At 43.4% G+C, this 21,157-nt stretch overlaps 1 protein-coding gene across 1 annotated transcript in view; it reads right to left on the minus strand.

Annotated features, from left to right (window-relative positions):
• CAMKV (CaM kinase like vesicle associated) overlaps nucleotides 1-21,157 on the minus strand; it is a 753,994-nt gene that overhangs the window by 110,697 nt on the left and 622,140 nt on the right. Inside the window, exon 5 of the mRNA XM_069644141.1 lies at nucleotides 13,504-13,642. Coding sequence (XP_069500242.1) covers nucleotides 13,504-13,642 — 139 coding nt within the window. The remainder of the gene's footprint in view (nucleotides 1-13,503; nucleotides 13,643-21,157) is intronic.

Below are 21,157 nucleotides of genomic sequence, written 5' to 3' on the forward strand. Positions count from 1 at the left end.
TCTTTTTTCCTTTTCCGAGGGTTGTGGGCAGAAAATCGGAGCATGTTACTTGGAATGCTGCAACACAGGTCATTTGCATATGTCTTACCTGGTCTCACTCTAAATGCTAATTTCGAGCAGCATCTGTTAGCAGATTGTTACTCTTCTGTGTTTTTTGAGAATTTTTTTTTTAATGAAAGATACTTTCTCAATTATGTGTGATTGTGAAAGGCAATTCATTCACGCTGTGTACGATTTACGTTTTTGGAAGGAACAGCCTAAAGAAATGTCTCTTTGTTGTCCTAAAAGCTATCAATAAATTGTGTTTGGAGTCTTGATAGGGTGAACCCTCTTTAAAGCGAATTGTTTGCTTAAAAAAAAAGCAATTCGTTTTTTGTCACCTCAAATAGTACATTTACTTTCATATGTTTTGCTGTTTCTCTGTCTTCATAAAAGGCCATTACAAATAAACCAACAAATACGCCCCTTAATTCAGCTATTACTGCACGTAACTGAGTTGAAAATATAAGTCTAGCTTTGAGATGTATTTGGCTTTGTGATTTGTTAAGCAATGGCTGAAAAAACGTATTGCCTGTAAATCTGAAATGCAATACATTTCAAAAGGCATAATGAAAAGTAAGAATAACTTTTTAGGATTCGAGAAAGTGGCTGAAAATGAGAGTACACAGGCAGTGTTCGAAATTGAGGGGAGCTGGGAGCTATTTAGCTCCTGGTTGTAGCCTAGAAGAGCCTGGTTAGCCAGGAGCTACTGTTGGCTCTTCGTGCTAACTGATCCCAAACAAGCACACCTATGTGAATTTTTAACGCTGTGTATTTTTGACAATCTCTGAATAAGCAATAGGACACCTCCTATTTGACATTGCAAGCATGTGGGGTCTTAAAAATAAAAGTTTGAATCTTTTATTGAAATTAGATTTGCAGAACGCTATGTATTAGCTCCTGCTCACTGGTTAATACTTTATATGCAGGAGCTGCTTTTAACTCCAGCTTATCCAATCTTCATTTTGACCTCTGCAGGGTCGTAATGTTCACATGAAATCCAATTGGACTTTTAGGGAAGCTCACTGGCCCCTAGAGCTACCACAACTCTAAACCATGATTTTAGTCTGTGTCCAAATAGCAGTTGTTTGCCTGATGTTAAGCACTGCAAGTAAGTTCAAGGTCTGCATACAAACTATAGGAGGCTGGAAGCACCCTATTTAAAAGGCTTGACCTGGAAGACTATCCCCGATTTTGTATAATGCATAGCTCTTATGTCAGCAGCTGGAGTGGTTGTGGTTCTGGCCTGGATGGACGAGGTCTGTAGCTGAAGACCCTGGGGCTCAATAGACATAGCAAAACAGATTGGTGATGGCTGGAAGGTTTTGAATTAATCATAACCACGGGCAAAGCTCTGGGCAACCCTCCAGACCATTGTTTTTCAGCCTGCCAAGCCATTACAGAAGGGGAAAAACCATATGCAAATCAGGCTTGGTCCTACCCCTAAAGGGGCAGACCAGCCCGAACTGCTAGGTCTCAACCCTTCTGCACGAGACCACAAGCATCCCCAGACATGTTTCAGCCTGGTTGGGCGTCATCAGTGAGGAGTAGCTTGAGTCTCTAGGCCCGGCAGACTCTGGACCCACGTCTGGGCATACCCGTCCCACTCGGGGTGACTTTAGCAAAACAGAAAGGGGATGGCTGGAAACCAAAAACCTTGGATGAGAAAAAGTGGCCCCTAAGAGGTGATCTTGTCAAATAAATCACCTTGAAGTTGCGAAGACCCCAAGATTGCAGAAGCAGGAGTGTGGGGGAGCAGCCAGAGAGGTTGAGGTTCTTCCTGTAAGTTTCTGTTGTCTTCTCTGGGCAATTCCCCATTCCTGATGCTTCAACCTGAAATCCAGATGAATGACCAAGTACTGGTGTAGTGGCAGCTTCTTCTCAAATCTGGGGAGGAGTGCAAGGTCTGACCATAACCTTTAATCATCCACTCTTGGAACATTCCAGGTATTGGTGACCAACCCAATCGGTGCTGGTAAGCGCATACAAAGACAGGCATCGTCCAGGGCATTCATGTAGGAGGTGTAATCCAAGAGTATGCCTGATATTCCCTATCCCCGGGGACAACTACACAAATCCTTTGCAATCTCCTGGTTGGAGCTAGCATCCACAATGAACCTACTTGATCATTTCATGTGTCCACCCACTCGCACAAGGGCACACAAGTACAGTTGCTTGGCTACTGGGTTTACAAACACTACAGATTTCCTCCTGACAGCCTCCAGGAAAGAAGTCTTTGTGTGAGCCAACGTGGCTCCAAATCGTGCAGCCACCACTTATAGGTGTACTGATACAAACCATAACGACTGACTGGGAGACTATAGAGCACCCTGGTGGTCCATGCCCTTTGGGAGCCACACTCCCAATGAAGGCCCTGGCAAGATGGTGTTCTGCCCCCTCCGACAAACCTTCTAGTGCAAAATGTTTGGTCTGTCTGTTAACCAGTCACTTGACCTCGAGCCCTCAGTTTGACCCGAGCCTTGCTTGGGCCACCTAGCTGTAGCACCTGCACTGTGCAACTGAATGGCACATGGATGCAAAACACATTTTGTCAGTCTTCATCTGCCGGTTTAAATTCTTAGCAGCTGCCGGCATACATGACTCTCTACAACACTGTAGTAAGAAATCTGGCATGGCGGCTTGGAGCAACAGGAGTTTGGTTGTGCCTGGGAAGTATGTACGTTTTCACTGTTTCAAATGACTGAGCCCACAAGTCGTTATGTTCTGTGTTTGTTATGCAGTATTTGCAAAAAGCAGCTTTCAACATTTGTATGTCCTCACCATGCGTGGAATTCCATCTGACCGTATTATTCCAGCGGTTGTGGTTGTGGAGAAGCAATGCTACATTCCAACACTGTGCTGGGTGTGGAGAGAGGGTGTCCTTTGGGTTGTGGGTGGTCGGGCTTTGTGGCCTTCCGCAGTGCCGGAGTGACCGTGTTGTTAGTATGTCAAAATGGTTGGTATGATTTGTTAAATTCTGGCTTATTTTATGACTGTTGGTTGTATTTCTCTCAGATGTTTTAGGAAGAGATTGGTTAGGGTTGATCAAGAGTACGTGTGTGTAATTTATGACAGGGCGAAGTGGACTAGTATGTTTCAGAGATAGTTATGTAGGAATTCAAGGCATGATCACGAAAGAATGACTGTTTGAACGATTTGTGTTGGCATTCGAGATTGTAGTCGAATGTTATTTATTATGCACTGTATTAAGCTCCAAAATACTTGGAAAAAGTTAAATGGGTACTTGGTTGTCATTGTTCCCTACCGGTTTCAGTGACGGACCACATTAGACAGCGCAATGTCTCACTTCTGCAAAATGGCAACTGACCCTTTTTTCTGGACTACCTTTTAGGTCTGTCTGGAGTGAGCTTTGCTCACTGCTGAAGAGAGCTATTAAAGATGCATAAGAGAGGGGCTCTTGTAAATCAGCTGCTTGGTTATGCTTCACCAGTGTGTTCTGCTCAAAGCTCTTTTGCAGCTGCCATTTTGTAGGGACCTGATGTGGTCGGGCACGTCACAATTGTAATCTATTTACTATGGGATTGTGCAGTACTGTAAACCCAGATACGAACAGGACCAACAGGAGTGCACTATCACAGACTTTCCTTGGCATCAGGTGAGCGTGCGCATGCGATCCCCTGGGCCCCCTTAGGAATATCATGGCTGTTTTTTAAAACTCGGGACCCTTGCGGGCTCCCCACCCGTGGTTGTGCTTCCTCCTCCATTGTCCCGCCTCCCACTCCCTCCTCCTGGCCTGATTGGCCAAGTCTATCCTCATCCTGGACCAGACCTGGGCAGCCCTCTTCCCAGCAGCCCCTGCGGCTAAGGGCCCCAAGGCAAAGGGCGGCTCCAACAGAGGCGGCTCCAGATCGTGTCTGCAGGTGTCAGCAGGGGAAGCCAATGAAGCCACCAGACACCGACAAAACTTAAGTGCTGGCATGGGTGGGGGGTAGAGCAATTACTCTACTCATGAAAGCTCCTGCCACTCTAACTTACCTTTCAATGGCCTAGACTGCTACAGACCTGCACCATGCATTACTAGAGAGATATGTGACCACCAGCCTAAACCTATTCACGGCTGGACAGCAAACACTGCCTGCAGTATAATGTTAACTAGTACCATACCCCGAGTGAACCACAAAGATTAGCCTGCGCCAAATCTAGACATAAATGTGATTGTTAGCATATGCCACACTTAGATGGAATTTCTCAAGCTTAGTATGCGTTGCATCTAGACAGAAATGTGACTGTTAGCAAATGCCACACTTAGATGGAATTTCTCAAATTTAGTCTGTGCCAGATCTAGACAGAAATGTGATTGTTAGCATATGCCACACTTAGATGGAATTTCTCAAGTTTAGTATGCGTCGCATCTAGACAGAAATGTGATTGTTAGCATATGCCACACTTAGATGGAATTTCTCAAATTTAGTCTGTGCCAGATCTAGACCGAAATGTGACTGTTAGCATATGCCACACTTAGATGGAATTTCTCAAGTTTAGTATGCGTCACATCTAGACAGAAATGTGATTGTTAGCATATGCCACACTTAGATGGAATTTCACAAGCTTAGTTTTCACCAGATCTAGACAGAAATGTGATTGTTAGCATATGCCACACTTAGATGGAATTTCTCAAGTTTAGTATGCGTCTCATCTAGTCAGAAATGTGTTTGTTAGCATATGCCACACTTAGATGGAATTTCTCAAGTTAAGTATGCGTCTCATCTAGTCAGAAATGTGATTGTTAGCATATGCCACACTTAGATGGAATTTCTCAAGCTTAGTCTGCACCAGATCTAGACAGAAATGTGATTGTTAGCATATGCCACACTTAGATGGAATTTCTCAAATGTAGTCTGTGCCAGATCTAGACAGAAATGTGACTGTTAGCATATGCCACACTTAGATGGAATTTCTCAAGTTTAGTATGCGTCTCATCTAGTCAGAAATGTGATTGTTAGCATATGCCACACTTAGATGGAATTTCTCAAGCTTAGTCTGCACCAGATCTAGACAGAAATGTGATTGTTAGCATATGCCACACTTAGATGGAATTTCTCAAATGTAGTCTGTGCCAGATCTAGACAGAAATGTGACTGTTAGCATATGCCACACTTAGATGGAATTTCTCAAGTTTAGTATGCGTCTCATCTAGTCAGAAATGTGATTGTTAGCATATGCCACACTTAGATGGAATTTCTCAAGCTTAGTCTGCACCAGATCTAGACAGAAATGTGATTGTTAGCATATGCCACACTTAGATGGAATTTCTCAAATTTAGTATGCGTCTCATCTAGTCAGAAATGTGATTGTTAGCATATGCCACACTTAGATGGAATTTCTCAAGCTTAGTCTGCACCAGATCTAGACAGAAATGTGATTGTTAGCATATGCCACACTTAGATGGAATTTCTCAAATGTAGTCTGTGCCAGATCTAGACAGAAATGTGACTGTTAGCATATGCCACACTTAGACGGAATTTCTCAAGTTTAGTATGCGTCTCATCTAGTCAGAAATGTGATTGTTAGCATATGCCACACTTAGATGGAATTTCTCAAGCTTAGTCTGCACCAGATCTAGACAGAAATGTGATTGTTAGCATATGCCACACTTAGATGGAATTTCTCAAATGTAGTCTGTGCCAGATCTAGACAGAAATGTGACTGTTAGCATATGCCACACTTAGATGGAATTTCTCAAGTTTAGTATGCGTCTCATCTAGTCAGAAATGTGATTTTTAGCATATGCCACACTTAGATGGAATTTCTCAAGCTTAGTCTGCACCAGATCTAGACAGAAATGTGATTGTTAGCATATGCCACACTTAGATGGAATTTCTCAAGTTTAGTATGCGTCTCATCTAGTCAGAAATGTGATTGTTAGCATATGCCACACTTAGATGGAATTTCTCAAGCTTAGTCTGCACCAGATCTAGACAGAAATGTGATTGTTAGCATATGCCACACCTAGATGGAATTTCTCAAATGTAGTCTGTGCCAGATCTAGACAGAAATGTGATTGTTAGCATATGCCACACTTAGATGGAATTTCTCAAATGTAGTCTGTGCCAGATCTAGACAGAAATGTGATTGTTAGCATATGCCACACTTAGATGGAATTTCTCAAGTTTAGTATGCATCTCATCTAGTCAGAAATGTGATTGTTAGCATATGCCACACTTAGATGGAATTTCTCAAGCTTAGTCTGCACCAGATCTAGACAGAAATGTGATTGTTAGCATATGCCACACTTAGATGGAATTTCTCAAGTTTAGTATGCGTCTCATCTAGTCAGAAATGTGATTGTTAGCATATGCCACACTTAGATGGAATTTCTCAAGCTTAGTCTGCACCAGATCTAGACAGAAATGTGATTGTTAGCATATGCCACACTTAGATGGAATTTCTCAAATGTAGTCTGTGCCAGATCTAGACAGAAATGTGACTGTTAGCATATGCCACACTTAAATGGAATTTCTCAAGTTTAGTATGCGTCTCATCTAGTCAGAAATGTGATTGTTAGCATATGCCACACTTAGATGGAATTTCTCAAGTTTAGTCTGTGCCAGATCTAGACAGAAATTTATTGTTAGCATATGCCACACCTAGATGGAAGTCGCAAGCTTAGCCCGCATTGCATCTAGATAGAAATATTATTGTTAGCATATGCAACACCCATATCGAATTTCAGAAATGTGACTGTTAGCATATATGATTCTCACCATGCACCACAATTAGAATTCTGAACCTAGCTTGCGTCGCATCTAGATAGAGATGCGACTGTTAGCATGTGCCAAACTAGTATGGAATTCTGAACTTTGGCTGGCGTCGCATCTAGATAGAAATGTGATTCTTAGCATGCACCACACTTAGAATTGTGAACCAGCTTGCGTCGCATCTAGATAGAAATGTGATTCTTAGCATGCACCACACTTAGAATTGTGAACCTAGCTTGTGTCGAATCTAGATAGAAATGTGACTGTCAGCATGTGCCGCACCTAGATGGAATCCCACAATTGCAAGGACTGCAATGCCAACTAACCAACCAACTAACAATTCCATCCCTCTGCATACACCTCTCAAACTATAACCAAACACAACCACAAGCCTAAAACACAGCAATCCGCACAAACTTCACAACAATGCAACAACAAAACAAACCACACATAGACTTGCACAACAGCACACGACGACTACGGACCACAAAACACCCCAAGCCCAGCCAACTGACCCACCGGGCTGAGGCTGTCAACAGCACATCACTGCTCTCTTGCATTTTTCCACCTTATTCCCACTAACCCACCCCCTCTCGTCCCCTTTTTCAGAGCTGCAAGAGCACCAGGGGACCACTTCGGTGGTGATAGTGCACGGTACAAATGTCCTTTAACATTAACATTAACTACTTAATAAGCGAGGGAAATGACAAGGTTATAAGAATAGACAGCCCACATACATTCAAAGGCAGGGCAAAGGGTTTCAGTTAGATACAACCAGAAATTCTTCCCAATAGGCCTGGGCCAAAGTCAATTGTTCAGAGTCTTTTGATTAGGATAGCACAGTTCTGGTATGTAACAGTTAAGTTGTTGCCACAGATTTTTAAAGGATTTGGCTGTGCAAAAAGTTTGATGAATGTTTAGGGAAGGACAAGCCTTCCTGTTGAGGAAAGTTTCAGGCACTTTCTCGATGGCCGAAAAGATTTCCGGACCGCGTTTGCACAGTACCTTGTCAATGAAGAAAGCTGTAGCTGAGGCAGTTGTTCCTGGCATTTCAAGCAGATCTTGCTGTTCCTGAACTTCAGTCATGTGGACAAGAAGGAGGACATTGGGAGGTTCCTGCACTGCCCAGGGAAGAGGCCAAAAGCTGTAGCAAGACGTTGTTTTATGGTGTGAGTGCCTTAAAGTCCACAAGCTGGTTTCCTTCCCTCTGGCTATCCGGTTTTCAACAGCACTCTGATGAAAATTCGACCAGAATAGGACAGTGTCCAGGTGGCTTGCGAGTTGGTTGTTCCCACCAAACTCAAGGGAAGAAGTTAACCTTGAAGGGCTTCTCTGTCGTAAGAGTTTCAGGCAATTTGGACCTGCAGCAGGGCTTCACCGGTCGTCCAGGAGTTGCAGCAGTCAGCTAAGCAACCCCTCGAGCACTCTATAGTAAGATAGTGTGTGCTGGGTCAGTACATTTAAAGAGACAAGTAAAGCCAATTTACCTTTACATGCCCTGAGAGAAAGTTGTCAGTCCCAGAAAAGGTATTTAAACCTTGAGGAGTCTGAAAGACACCCCTGTGAAACTGCACTTAAGGTGCTGTGTGACACACAGAAAAATATGATGCCGTGGGGTTTGTTTAAAATACCATAAGCAAAGAACACAAAAGTAAAACACACATCAAAATACATGAAAGAGTGGGGTAAAAAGGCTCACACTCTTTTCAGGTAAAAACATAAATCCTAGAAATGGGGGTCTCAAAATGTAAGGGAAATTAGCACATTTGGAGAATTCTCCCTAACAAACACATGCCTGGAGATGTATACCACAACCTGCTTGTGCCAATAGAACTGAAACTGTCAGAGACTCAGGTAATCTCTAATATGTATCTAAACTTCCAAATTTGACCTAATAACAGTTCAGATGGGTCAAGAGAGTAGTCCCAACATTGAAGTGAATTGTTCTTAGAAATTGGAAGTCACAAACGTTCCTCAGAATGGAGAGCTAAGTGGAGGACATGGGTAAACTGGCCAGTATTGCTAATGCTTGTTATAAACTGATAGCAAGTCGGTGTTCCTTAAGATTCAGGGGTACTTTCTGAATCTCTTTAATTCTATGGTAGCAAGACAGAGTTACATTCAGCGTCCTCAATGAAATTAATTGTGTTTTAATGGCTATATGACAAATGTGAGGATGAGGATGAAAATGATGATGATAATAACAATGGGTCTGAGGATGGGTCTGAGGAAAATGATATTGATGGTCATGGTTGCAGTGATTATGATAAGGATAACACGCAGATTGATGAGGAGGAGGATGATGAGGTGAATTAGGATGAGTAGAGCAAGGATAAGGAAGAGTATGAGGAGGAAGAGGAGAATGGGGATGAAGAAGAGGAGGAGGGCAAACAGGAGACAAGGTGGAGGAGGGTGGTGATGATGTTGCTGATAATGAGGATGTGAATCATGAGGCTAAGGATGATAATGGGGATGATATTGATGAGTTTGGGTGATGATGATGATGATGATGATGATGATGATGATGATGATGATGATGATGGTGTGATCCAAGTGCGAGGCACCCACAACACATTCATTTGGGGAAAAAGGAGTCCCTGACCCAGCTGAGTCTTCTCTACCTTTCCCTGTGCTGTCTCCTTCTGTTGAAGTGGAAGCCCTTTGTTGTCAGCCCTGCCTCCTGCTACTTCATATCACCTTCTGCCAGAGCAAACGGTAAGTCATCCCTTGCTATTTGTATTTCTTCCTCAGCTGTCCGTCAATGAGCCTATCAGCTCAGGCAACAATTGCTCTGGCTGTGGGTGGCTGGCACCCTCAGTGAACATAACCACAAGAGATACACCATTCTCATCTGAGACTGCCACTAGCCAGCGGAATCCACATCCTATGGGAAGTCAACCTCGTCTTCCTCCACCAAATCCAAGCCCCCTCTGATGATTGTAATTCCCTTTTCTTAGTAAGGACTCACACAATATAGAAAATTACCAAAGACAACTCACTAACTATGCCAACAAGTTGATTCACACAGAATTTCAGACAAACTGCCTCATTATCAGTTTGGCTGCAATTCGGTGGTACATCTGAATTATCACCAAAATGACTGCCACTTTGTTCCATGGGCTTACAAAGGTATTAGAGATAGTGGCTTGGTAGTGTAATTCCCCATTTTAGGAGTCCACATGACACCAAGGAGGTTTTGTCAGATACGCCGTGATCGGCTATTCTGCCACATTAAAACCACTGATATTCAAAGGGAAAGTGGAGGATTGGATGCCTTCGGAAGTGTCACTGGACCACACAGGGGACTGACTAGCTCCCTTTTAGCCTAAGCTGAATTATCTTGCAAGTCCTAAGGCTCTGCACAAAATGATGATAGTTGTAGTGAGATACCCCAAAAGGGGGATAGTCAGTCCACTGTGTTGTCCAGTGACACTTCTGAAGGCATCGAAGGCATGCATAACGGAGCAGGTGTCAAGACTGGTTGTTCCCACCAGTCCAAGTGTCGAAGCACCAACAAGGATCTTCTGAGATCAGGCAGAGTTGCAGGGCCAATCACAGGAGTTGATGCTTGTCAGTTGCAGGTTTTGCATTGATGGGTCCTCGGTTAGTCAGTGGATTGCTATTCTTCAATTAAGTGTTGGTTCCAATGATGATCTGTCGAAAAACTGCAGGAGCCCTTGTTTTCACCAAGATGCAGGCTGGGAGCTAGCCAAAGCACACCAATGTGAGGATCTGCAGAATTCACATAGCTCAGGGTTTCCCAATGCTGGACATTCACTGGCCATCACATCCTTTAGGTTGCCTGAAGATGTAGACTGGTAACAGACACTCCCAGGCTCCTCCTCTGGCTATGACACACAAGACAGCTTTGAATGTAAAAGGGATTACCATGAATCACATTTCCTGACCTGAGAAGGCAGTAAGATGTCCAAAGAACAAGATGACCAAAGAACAAGCATAAAGCTCATGGCAAGGTCTTTGTGATAACAATAGCACAACAATTGTAAAATTCACACAGCTGCCCCTAGCTTGTCTTAGGCACATTGTCAAAGTAATCAAAAAGTCATTAGGTAAATAGTTATAGGGATGCAAATGAGCCTAACTGAACTTCACTATAAGGTGATGTATGTAATTGTAAACATACAAGAATTCCTAAGAGAGATAAAGACACTCTGTGCTGAAAATCGTGTGCACTAGTCAGTTTCCCCATAAGACTGAGCCAAACAGGCTGGGGAAGTAAAGCAGATAGCTTTACAGTCCTACAAAAATCATGACAGGGTTCAAAAATAAACAAAAATACTGGGTGTGCCATAGGAATGAAGAGAGCCAAATGAATGTGCCCTGTTTTAAAGCTACAGAAGTGTCAGTTGCACATCACTTATAGTATCTGACTCCTACACATTACCGTACCGCAGGTGTGAGATACGGTTCTTGCTGAGACAACCCTACCGAGCCTACCCTGGAGGGATTGCAGAATAGCCAAATCTGCAAACTATGGAGGATATGAACATGTTTTGACAAAGGTGATGAAAGCAAATGACGTCACTGCTGAACACGGACAAACGTAGGTGCCTTAGACATGAAGCGCATATGCATCCACCACAAAGATAAATGAACAATAGGTAAAATTGCACTTAGACATGAAGAATATGTACTCTATATACGCTGAGACTCATGACGCAGAAGAATGCACGTGAAGCTTGCTTCATGCAGGATGCAACTAAAATGAGTGGCCATGTAAAACAAGATGGATGGCGCAGCCACGTTTGGGTTGATGGGAAACATCAGGAAGCCTCGAGGTGGCAGGGGCACCTGGTTCGCTAAGTTAACAGAAAAGCTAAACCAGAACAGTTCACACAACAAGTGGATATGTTTCCAAGATTAATAGGGAAAGAAAGGTTTGACTGGACACCCAAGACAGCAGACGATAACAGTTCCCAGACATGAGATACATTTTTCTTAGATTAAGCAAAGAAATAAGTAACATTGGCAGGTCAGATTACCACTGACTCCGACTTAATTTTGAGAAGAAAATAGCTCAAAGATGTCTCTAGATGCCGAAGAAGGTAATGACACCTGCATTAATAAGGGCTAAAATCCTCATAAATGCTGAATAAATTAATTCAAAATGTGGTCTCCACACATGTGATCCAAGGTTGGAGGATAATGGGCCTCATTATTACTATGCCTGTCCAGTAACAATGGTGGCGGTAAGCCTACTGGCATTGTTGTTACCGGACCGGCACAGTTCAACACTGCGGGCGGGTGACGTCCCCCCGCCAGGGTCAGACCTCGCGAGTGGAGCGGCACCCGCTCCCAGAGTTTCACAGAAGCACCGGCACTGTTATTAGCAGTGCTGGTGCTTTCGTGGTCCCCATTCCCAATGGTGGCTTACAAAATGACCAGTGCCTGACTTCCCGGCCGCTGTGGTTGTAATACCCAGGTGTTACCGGGAAATCAGGTGCCAGTAATTTATTACGGGTCCGGCGGCAACCCGCTGGTATCACAGGCAGGGTTACCGACAGACCCGTAATGAGGCCCCATGTCTTTTCATTAGATTCAGAGACAGACAGACAAAAACGTTAATTCTCATCCAATTCTCGGGACAAAAGATACAAGGTAATGCAAGGTTGAAAGCTGAACATCCTGCTGGTGGTCAAGAGAATGAGAAAAATAAACCTTATTGGGAGAAGTAGCACCTTGGTGCCATTCTCACCACCCTCCAAGTGTTGCTCATGTTCTGGTAACCTTCCAAATTGCCACAGCTGAGAAAGACACCACTGACCAATCTCTACCCACCTTTAACACTCCTCAATCAATGTGGCAATTGCCAATTATACTACGTTCTGATGACAGGTTTTCACTTGTATCATTTTAATAGGCGGGCTCCGGCGGAGCCACCAGACAAAGTGCAGCCGTTGGATGCACTAACCCATATGATGAATATATCCAGTTGATTCCCCTAACCAATCCCTTCCCACCTTAGGTTTTCTAAGATGAAACTTTTTTGGGGGTTTGGGATTTCCCTGGCCTGTCCTCTTTGCTTATCCACAGGGGTTTCCACCACACTTTAAAAGGAATCCATGGAAAGAAAGGTGCAAAATGAAATTGTTTCCTAACAGAGAGAAAGACAACAGTGAATGCTGAGGTAGGTACCGCAAAATAGACAGATGTGTTCACGATGAGAGCCAAGGCAACAGTAATACCCAGACAATGGGTGTCTTAGCGTTGACAGTGCTTAACGTGTGGCACAGGACACTAGAATACAATGAGCTCAGAATGCTTTTATTCTAGTATGGCATTACAAGATCTACCAGAGGTTATCACCACAATCTCACCCTAATGCTATTGCTTGCACTTATAAAATCTGAAATAAACATTGACACCTTGTACCACAGAGGCCACCAAACCTCTTCAATAGCTCATCTAGTGTCTACATATGTCACCAGGCACATCACACTCCAATCATGCATCAATCCTCCAATCTCTCCACTGTCAACACTGATATGAGGATGGTACTTGTTCGATACAGTGATTGATTTATTTATCAACAATTTAGGAACATTGATTTTGGAATTGACTCCTCATTGTGGTACCTATATGTACTGAACATGCAGGACCACACTGGGAGTTGTTAAATTACTTGGATCAACATCCACCAAAGTAACTAGAGTCATTTTCAGCCAGGTGGCGTCATCCTTGCTCTCTTTTAGCTGCTTGTGGGCGCAAACAGTGTGCTCGTTACCTTGAGGTTCCTGTGGACGATCTTTAAGGAATGGAGATAGGCAACAGCCTCGAGGACCTGCCGCATGACGTTGCTGGTATCGCGTTCAGAGTAGTAGCCCTGGTCCAAGATCCAGTCAAACACCTCCCGACCTGTAGCGCTGGTAGCAATCAATGTGGAGAGAGAAAATCAGGGAGCAGTTATATAGAGAATGATAATGCACAGTAGAAAGGCTGCATTTTTATTATTGATTTTATTTTTATTTTTTTATTTATGTATTTATTTATTTATTGTGATATACTTATTTATTGTGATTTAATTTTGAATAAACACAACTTTTCACATTTACTCAAATGACCCTTAGCCCTGAAGGCCAGATAATAACTATACAATTAGTGGGGAAATAAATCTAGTAATTAAACACTAAAAAGACAGCACACTATATGCACCCATTTGCAGAGAGAGGAAAGTAAAAGCAGAAATATAAGCATAATCGTTGAAATATAAAGACTATAGTGAATACAAAAACAGCAAGATACAAATGGGCCAGAAAACAAAGGCTGAAGAAAATGATACATCGGCAAGAGGGAAAAAGTCCGTTTTAACATACAAACTGATTAAGGACAGAGACAGGTGGATGTGGGCCAGTAAGGAAGCCTCAGATCTATGTAGAGATAACAGAAAATGCCAAATGACGCAGAATCAAACAATCACTAATACAACTCGAATACAACTGTGATAGTGGCGCTGTGACGAATTTAAATAAGTGTGAAGACAAATACTGCTACAATGACTTTAATGTTTTCCAGAGAAAACTTCCAAATCTGGAAATCTTCATGTTACGGCGGGTCATGAACTTGAGATGCGCTGTCAGGCTCTGATTGCCTGGACTTTCACTATTTGAAGGACGCAGAAGGAGCATTCCTCAGAAAAAGGTCCAATGTCTTTCTATGGAAGACTATGGTCACTTACCAAATGGGATGTAATGTATTGAATGGAGGAGTAAAGCCATTTCTCAGCCTAAGTACAATAAATTCCATGAACGAGTAGAGGCCCTTCTCAGCAGAGTGGAAATACTTTTAACAGATGCTTCTAAATTGTGATCAAGACTTTCATTGGAAAACCAAAGATACATCTCAGTATTTCTGATGTACTTATAAACAGGGTCGGCACTATTCAGCAGTTGTTTAGTACTTCCAATGGGAGAATGCAAGCCATTCTGGGCAGAGGTGCACCAATTCTCAGCAGAGGTGTGTTAGGCAGAATCATATGCAATACCCTTTGGGAACACCACACACAATTAAGACTACAAGTGCAAGTACAAATTCACCTTTGGTACAAGCCTGTACTACACAGTAAAGTGGTAGCTATGGCTGAGCAGCCAGACTTATCTCAAGAGTAAAGTGAGCAGTATCAGAAGTTACACAAAGGACAGCAATTACTATGGTTCAAACAAACACTGATTCAAGGTTTCTGAGTAAAAGAATATACTTTTATTTACACCATCAATTATAAAACAGTTCACTGTTGTAAAGCAACAGAAAATCACAATCTTAATACACTACACAACACCCAATCAATTCTGGACAAGTTAAGCTCAAAATGAAGCAATTTAAAAGGGAGGGAAAGGACAAGGTTATCAAAAATCAACAACATCAACAAGTGATAGGCAGGGCAATATAGAAAAGGCTTACTACAACTAGGATTCAAATCAATAGGCCAGGGCCAATGTTAATGGTTTAGAGTCTTTGCCGAGGATCACACAGTTCTGAGTAGTTTGTGGTTAAGTATTTGCCAAGAGTTCAAAACGAAGTTGGTCTGAGGAAATTTTATTCAAAAGAGAAGAGAAGGACAAGCCTTCAGAGAGTCGTAATATTTCAAACACTTTCACCGCAGTCGGATGGAACGAACGACTGGATTCGAACAGTACCTTAAATGAAGAAGAATCCTGTAGCTGAGGCGGTTGTTCCTGGCAGTTCCTGCAGGTTTGCGGTTCCTGAAGCGACTGCCATGGTGACAAGAAGGAGGAAGACTGGAGAGTCCTCCACTGCCCAGGGAAGAAGCCAGCAGCAAAGCATTGAATAAAAGGTGCACTCCTTAAAACCCAAACAGGTTCCGTTCCTCTTGGCTATCCGGTTCACTGCAGTGAGGCACAGCAAATTCGACCAGGAGAGGAAGGCCGGTGTTTGGTTTTTGGCAAGCTGGTTGGTCCCACCAAGCTCAAGGGAAGAATATTCCTTGCAGATCTTCTCTGTCATCAAGTTTCGGGCGATTCAGGCCTGCAGCAGGGCTTCACCGGGATGTCCACTAGTTGCAGCAGTCGTCTTCCTTTGGCTCCTCGTTGGTTCTCTCGTTCCTGTGGCGACTCTACCTTCCAAGTCCCAGAGACCTGCTTTTAAGCAGTTTTCCCCCATTCACACAACCTGTCTGTCAATCACACAGCAGGGTGGCTGTCCTGGAAGGACAGTCACCTAGCCACTCAAACTAGAGTGCGTCTTGGGTCTCCAAGGAGACCCTGCGCAGGGGGCCTCAAACCCCTCCCTCACATCCTGTCCACCCAGACACTCAGGCTCCTAAGGAGGGCTTCTGTGCAGAACCCTGTCAAAGGTTGAGCACAAAATGTACAACACATAGCAAAAACACATGTAAGAGTGGGAAACAAGGCTCACACTCTTACTGGGTGTAAAAAAAAAAAAATCATGGAAATCCAGCAAAGTTGCTGAGGGACTCAACAGGTAGGGGAAATTAGCCATTCTGGAGAATTCTCCCTAACAAGGTGAAATACGTTCTATTTAATAGTGCAGAGACTTCTCAGCCCAGGTGCAGTATTTTCATGCAATAGTACTGCACTTCTCAACGAGGACACACTTTATTTCATAAAAGTGTACATCCACCTCTCAGCTGGAATGCATCACTTTTAATGGGAGCTTTGCTCCACTTCTGAGCACACGTGAAATGCATTCAGTGGAGCTGTACTGGCACTTCTCAGCAGAGGTGCTCCCCTCTCAGTTGAAGTGTACTAGCACTTCACACCAGAAGAATTATACTTTCAGTGGACGATAAATTGTACTGCTCAGCAATGGTTCAATAACGTCAAAGGGAGGGTACATGCATTTCTCAGCAGGGGAGCTATATGTTCGAGGGAAACGCACCCACTTCTCAGTAGGGGTGCAATTCTCTCAATGTAAGAGTACATCCACTACTTATTAGCGTGCAATAGGTTCAAAGCCAGATTACCCCTGGATCCCACCTCATCACACTGCACACGTATGAAGTCCATTAAGTTTAATCAGAGCACACATCTCAGATAGAATGTCCAAAGCTGGAGTTCTTGGACCCTTCTACTCCGCCTGCATTACCCGAGCTCATAATGAGGCTGTCCCATTGCATTCCCTGCTCTAATTTCTGCCTGGCTTCAGTGCACCCAATCCTGTGGCATCGTGCACTAGCATGCTTAAGATTCCACCTTCAAATTATACTAGAAAAAGCAATCAGGAACGGAACAATTTTCCTATATTCTCTTAGGCAATTGTGGGGCCCTGGTTCACGGGCAAATTTGGCACGTGGGCATGTGGAGTGTCTTGGTTCAGTAGATCATTGCACGTGGGGAAAGACCTACTGAGCAGGGCCCATGGACATCATTACGCAGTGATGGCGAAATGTGAAACAGCATGGATATATTACTAAGAGAAGAGAGGTCTCATTGGTGTCCAAGAGGCGCCAGAGGGAGCGTTGAGACAGACATCAGATATCTTTATCCCCCTTTCCCAGGCAGAGGTCTGATCACAGCCACAGCAATAGACATCCCAACTCTCAGACTTCTTATCACCATAAAGAGAGTGTAAGAGAAGGCCGGGAGATGAGTAAGGGGAGTCATTGGTCCCTGTGGCAGGGTCTTCTCCAGTTGTGGGGAGCGTTTCAATCTATCATAAAAGAAGAGGTGGCAATAGTAGAGAGGGTGAAGAGGAAGAGATGATGATGATAGAGAAGGGGAAGTAAAAGAGGTGATGATGTTAGAGAGGAGAAGAAGAAGAGGTGATGATAGCAGAGGAGCAGCAGAAGGTGGGATGATGATAGTAGAGGCAGAGAAGAAGCAACAAGTTGCACATACAGAGAATGCAGGGGTTGACAAATTGCGAGACATCTCAGTAGAGAAGTGCCCTAACATTCTTATACATATTTGGGCACAGGCGAGTTGCCCAGCTTCTGCTGTTGAGATATTTAAATGAAAGGATTGGAACCAAGAGTTGCATCAGATAGGACAGGTGACTCTGGGGAAAAACAAAAAAAAACAAAAAAAAAAGATCCTAGCTCTAACAGCAGGATACTAGTAGGGTATGTCTTTTTCTGTTAACTTGTTCAGTCAAGTCATGGATGGAATAACGCAAATAGACATGTCTATTTCACCAATATTCCTATCAACTGGAAATATTGGTGAAACTGGGCAGGATAGCAACCATTTCTAAGACTCAAAGAAACTAATGCTAATCCCCATGAAAGTTAGGAACCTTAGGAAACCAAATGGGGTTACAAGGTGGGTCTTCATTCAGTAGGAATCGCTCCATTCCCACGCATGCAGACACAGTTTGAGAAAGATTGCTGCCAGGAGAGGCTGGGGGGTGGGGTGTTGGCTGCAGATGATCAGCCTCAAGAGGACGAAAATAATAAACAACGACTGAGTTTGTCCACATTGTGGGGCATGGTCACATTTCAAAATCATGTCTCTGCCTCCAACCTCCGAGTACATTGCTACTTTAATGCTCAGGATTTGTTATCGTGAAATATCCATGAGCCTGAGTGTGGATGATTTGCTACAAAAGAAAGCACTTGTTCTCGTCCTTCAAAAAGAAAGAGGAGAAATATGTTCCTACGTGGTGCTCCTGCTGCTGGAGTTATCGAGGACTTCAGGAAAGGGGCTGGAAATGAAGACACTGAATGACTGCGTCTGGACAATCCGACTCAAAATGGTGATGCTGATAATCCTGGTTTTATGAGCATGGGGTTTCTTGACCAGGTGAATACCATAACATTCTGATACACAAAAAATCCCAGTGCATCAGAACTGTCTTTGGTTCATTGTGTCATCTCAGCACTAGCAATACATAGTTTGTCCATTTACCTTGAAGATGGCACCCATGGTATTCATAAACAACTGGCCTCAGTGATCTGTCTGTTCCACATTAAAGGGATAACGGTGCATCCCTTAGAGGATGGCTGGTTGACACAAGCAAATAAAGAGGGCCGCTCAAGGATGGACATCCACAGCATGCCACAGGATTTGGCAGTTCTCATAACCTTCAAGAAAACTCATGAAACTCAATGCAAGAACTTGACGTTTGTTGGCAACCACTTTTGCATAGAAATAGGTTCCATATGTTTTCCTTCCAGAAGAACAAAGAGGCCAAGATGCAGGTTAAGTGATCTCCTCACATGTACCTTAGCATTAGAAGGTACACAGATGGAACCAGTAGGACATATACATGCTGCATCTACATTGATTACACTGCATGTAACAATCTCTGTGTGAAACCACACACGTGTGCCCAAACAGCAATAACATAACTAATACAAACAGCATACTCACACAGTCGTTGTTATTAACAATTTACATGGTTGTCATTTTTGAAAAAAAACGTTTCTTATCTATAACTGCTTGTAACAATTTTAACATAGTAACACCACAGACAGACAACAGAATTTGGGGAACAATTAAGAGCAACAGTGACATGTACGGAAATTGAGAAATAGTGGGACACAAGACTCTTGTACCTGCCCCTCCACATTCCCATGTGTTCAAACAATGTGCAAGAACCAAATACACCTGGACGAGGGGTCTAAATGGTGTTTTTTTTCCTTCATTTTTGGGCACTTATTTTTGACAGGCAAGGATGATTCATATGGACCCCTTTCTCCTCCGCAGGATGTCTGAAAGTGATTTGGGGCACTGGTTAACTTCCAATCAGATCCATCTTTGTCTCGGGAGGATAACTCAGGGGCAATGTGCGTGGAGCAGCACAGGTTCGATCCCCGGGTCCTATAAATAATGAATCATTTCATCAGAGATGTCAAGGGCTCAGGGTCGGACAGGGGCGTAAAATTGCCTCGGGCACCAATGAAATAGTGGCCACAGTTGAAAATTGGAATTCTTCCCTTTTGTGACAGACTCTTTGAGAATTACCCGCGGGCGAGGTTTTTGTTAAAAGTGATGCACATTGTGTATTGTAAAGAATATTTATTCAGTAACAATTTGCTGACAAGGACTAGCCGCGTGGTGAAGTAACAAGTAACTCATCAAACTGTCCCACATTGGCCAAACGTGGACCACTTTGACCAAATAAACTGTTCCACACTAGCGTTTTGTGTTCGGGAATTTGCACGCTGGATGACTGTCACGTGATGCTGCATGGAGATTTGGAGATTTGGGGAATGTGAATCATTCTAACACTGCGGGCTGTGTGTAAATGGCTATTCGTCTTGAGGTCTGTAATCCCATAAGTGTCTAAGACCCCCTCTCAGTGCCTGAGTTATCTTTGCACTCTGAGATCACTCTCCCAGTTCTCGAGTGACTTGACTTCCCTCTGAATGGAAGATAAGCATTGATTTGGGGAGCACAGTTTTTAATTGAGAAAGAAATGGAGATGAACAGAGACGAGGGAAAGGGTAGCACAACGTCAACGGGAAAGGTCATACTCGCTCAATTCAAAACTGATGACATTTCCGAAATTCGATTATGCAGTTCAGGAAATCATCTCAACTTCAGCCACTGGATGGTGATACAAACCCAGAATAAAGAACATGCTTTATTCACTGAAAATAATGTTTCTAGCAAATGCAAGTGCTGCTCAGTACAGGGCCAATGAACCGTTTCCCCGCGGAAGTAGTGAGATTATATAGCACCAGGTGTGCATGACCCGACTTTCTCCTCCTGCCTACACTTTCAGTGTCATTACAAACAAAATCTTAAATTAGATGCGTGGGGGTGGTGGGGGAGGAGGGGGTGACAGGGGATGGGGGAAAATTAGCACTTACGGGCTGTGATGTCCCCTGCAAGGGATGATTTTAAACGTCCAGAAGGCGGAGTGGAAAAGGAAGGAGTAAAAGTGAGCAAATGTTGCTTTTATCAAATTTTCGGAAATTCAGATTTTCATTTTGTCTCCGAAATGTAAATGTGACGTGCGAATATGCTTTCTTAGTCCTTTTATTAATAGATTCCTATGGAATCCACTTGTTCTTGATCAGATGTAAAACCGTGTGGATTTCATAGGAATTTCATGCAGGCAGCAAGACACGCCCACTAGGCGGACTAGGACTGCACGAGGCAGCACTTTCAGCGGAGGCATCAACGCATACCCACTCACTTTTACGCGACCATTTAATGCCACATCCTCTAAAATTAGGTTGTTGGTACCTAGTTGGAGATGGACTCGGGTCCAGTTCGGAAAATCGGACAGTTGAGAAGAACACAAAAAGTGCACAGCAGGCACCAAGATCATTCAGAAAGCAGGACACATGGGGAAGAAAATGTGTCTGGTTTGTAGGTTACAATACCAGAGCTCAGCCTGTCATCCTTGTGAAAAGTGTAAATACGGCACTTTCAGTGTTGACAAACTGTGATATAAAACCTACTCTATAGAAGAAGAAAAAAGTAGGTTTAAGGTCACCACGTTTTCAAAAA

The sequence above is a fragment of the Ambystoma mexicanum genome, chromosome 2p (assembly GCF_040938575.1).
Source record: "Ambystoma mexicanum isolate Mex_15411 chromosome 2p, UKY_AmexF1_1, whole genome shotgun sequence".
NCBI lineage: Eukaryota > Metazoa > Chordata > Amphibia > Caudata > Ambystomatidae > Ambystoma > Ambystoma mexicanum.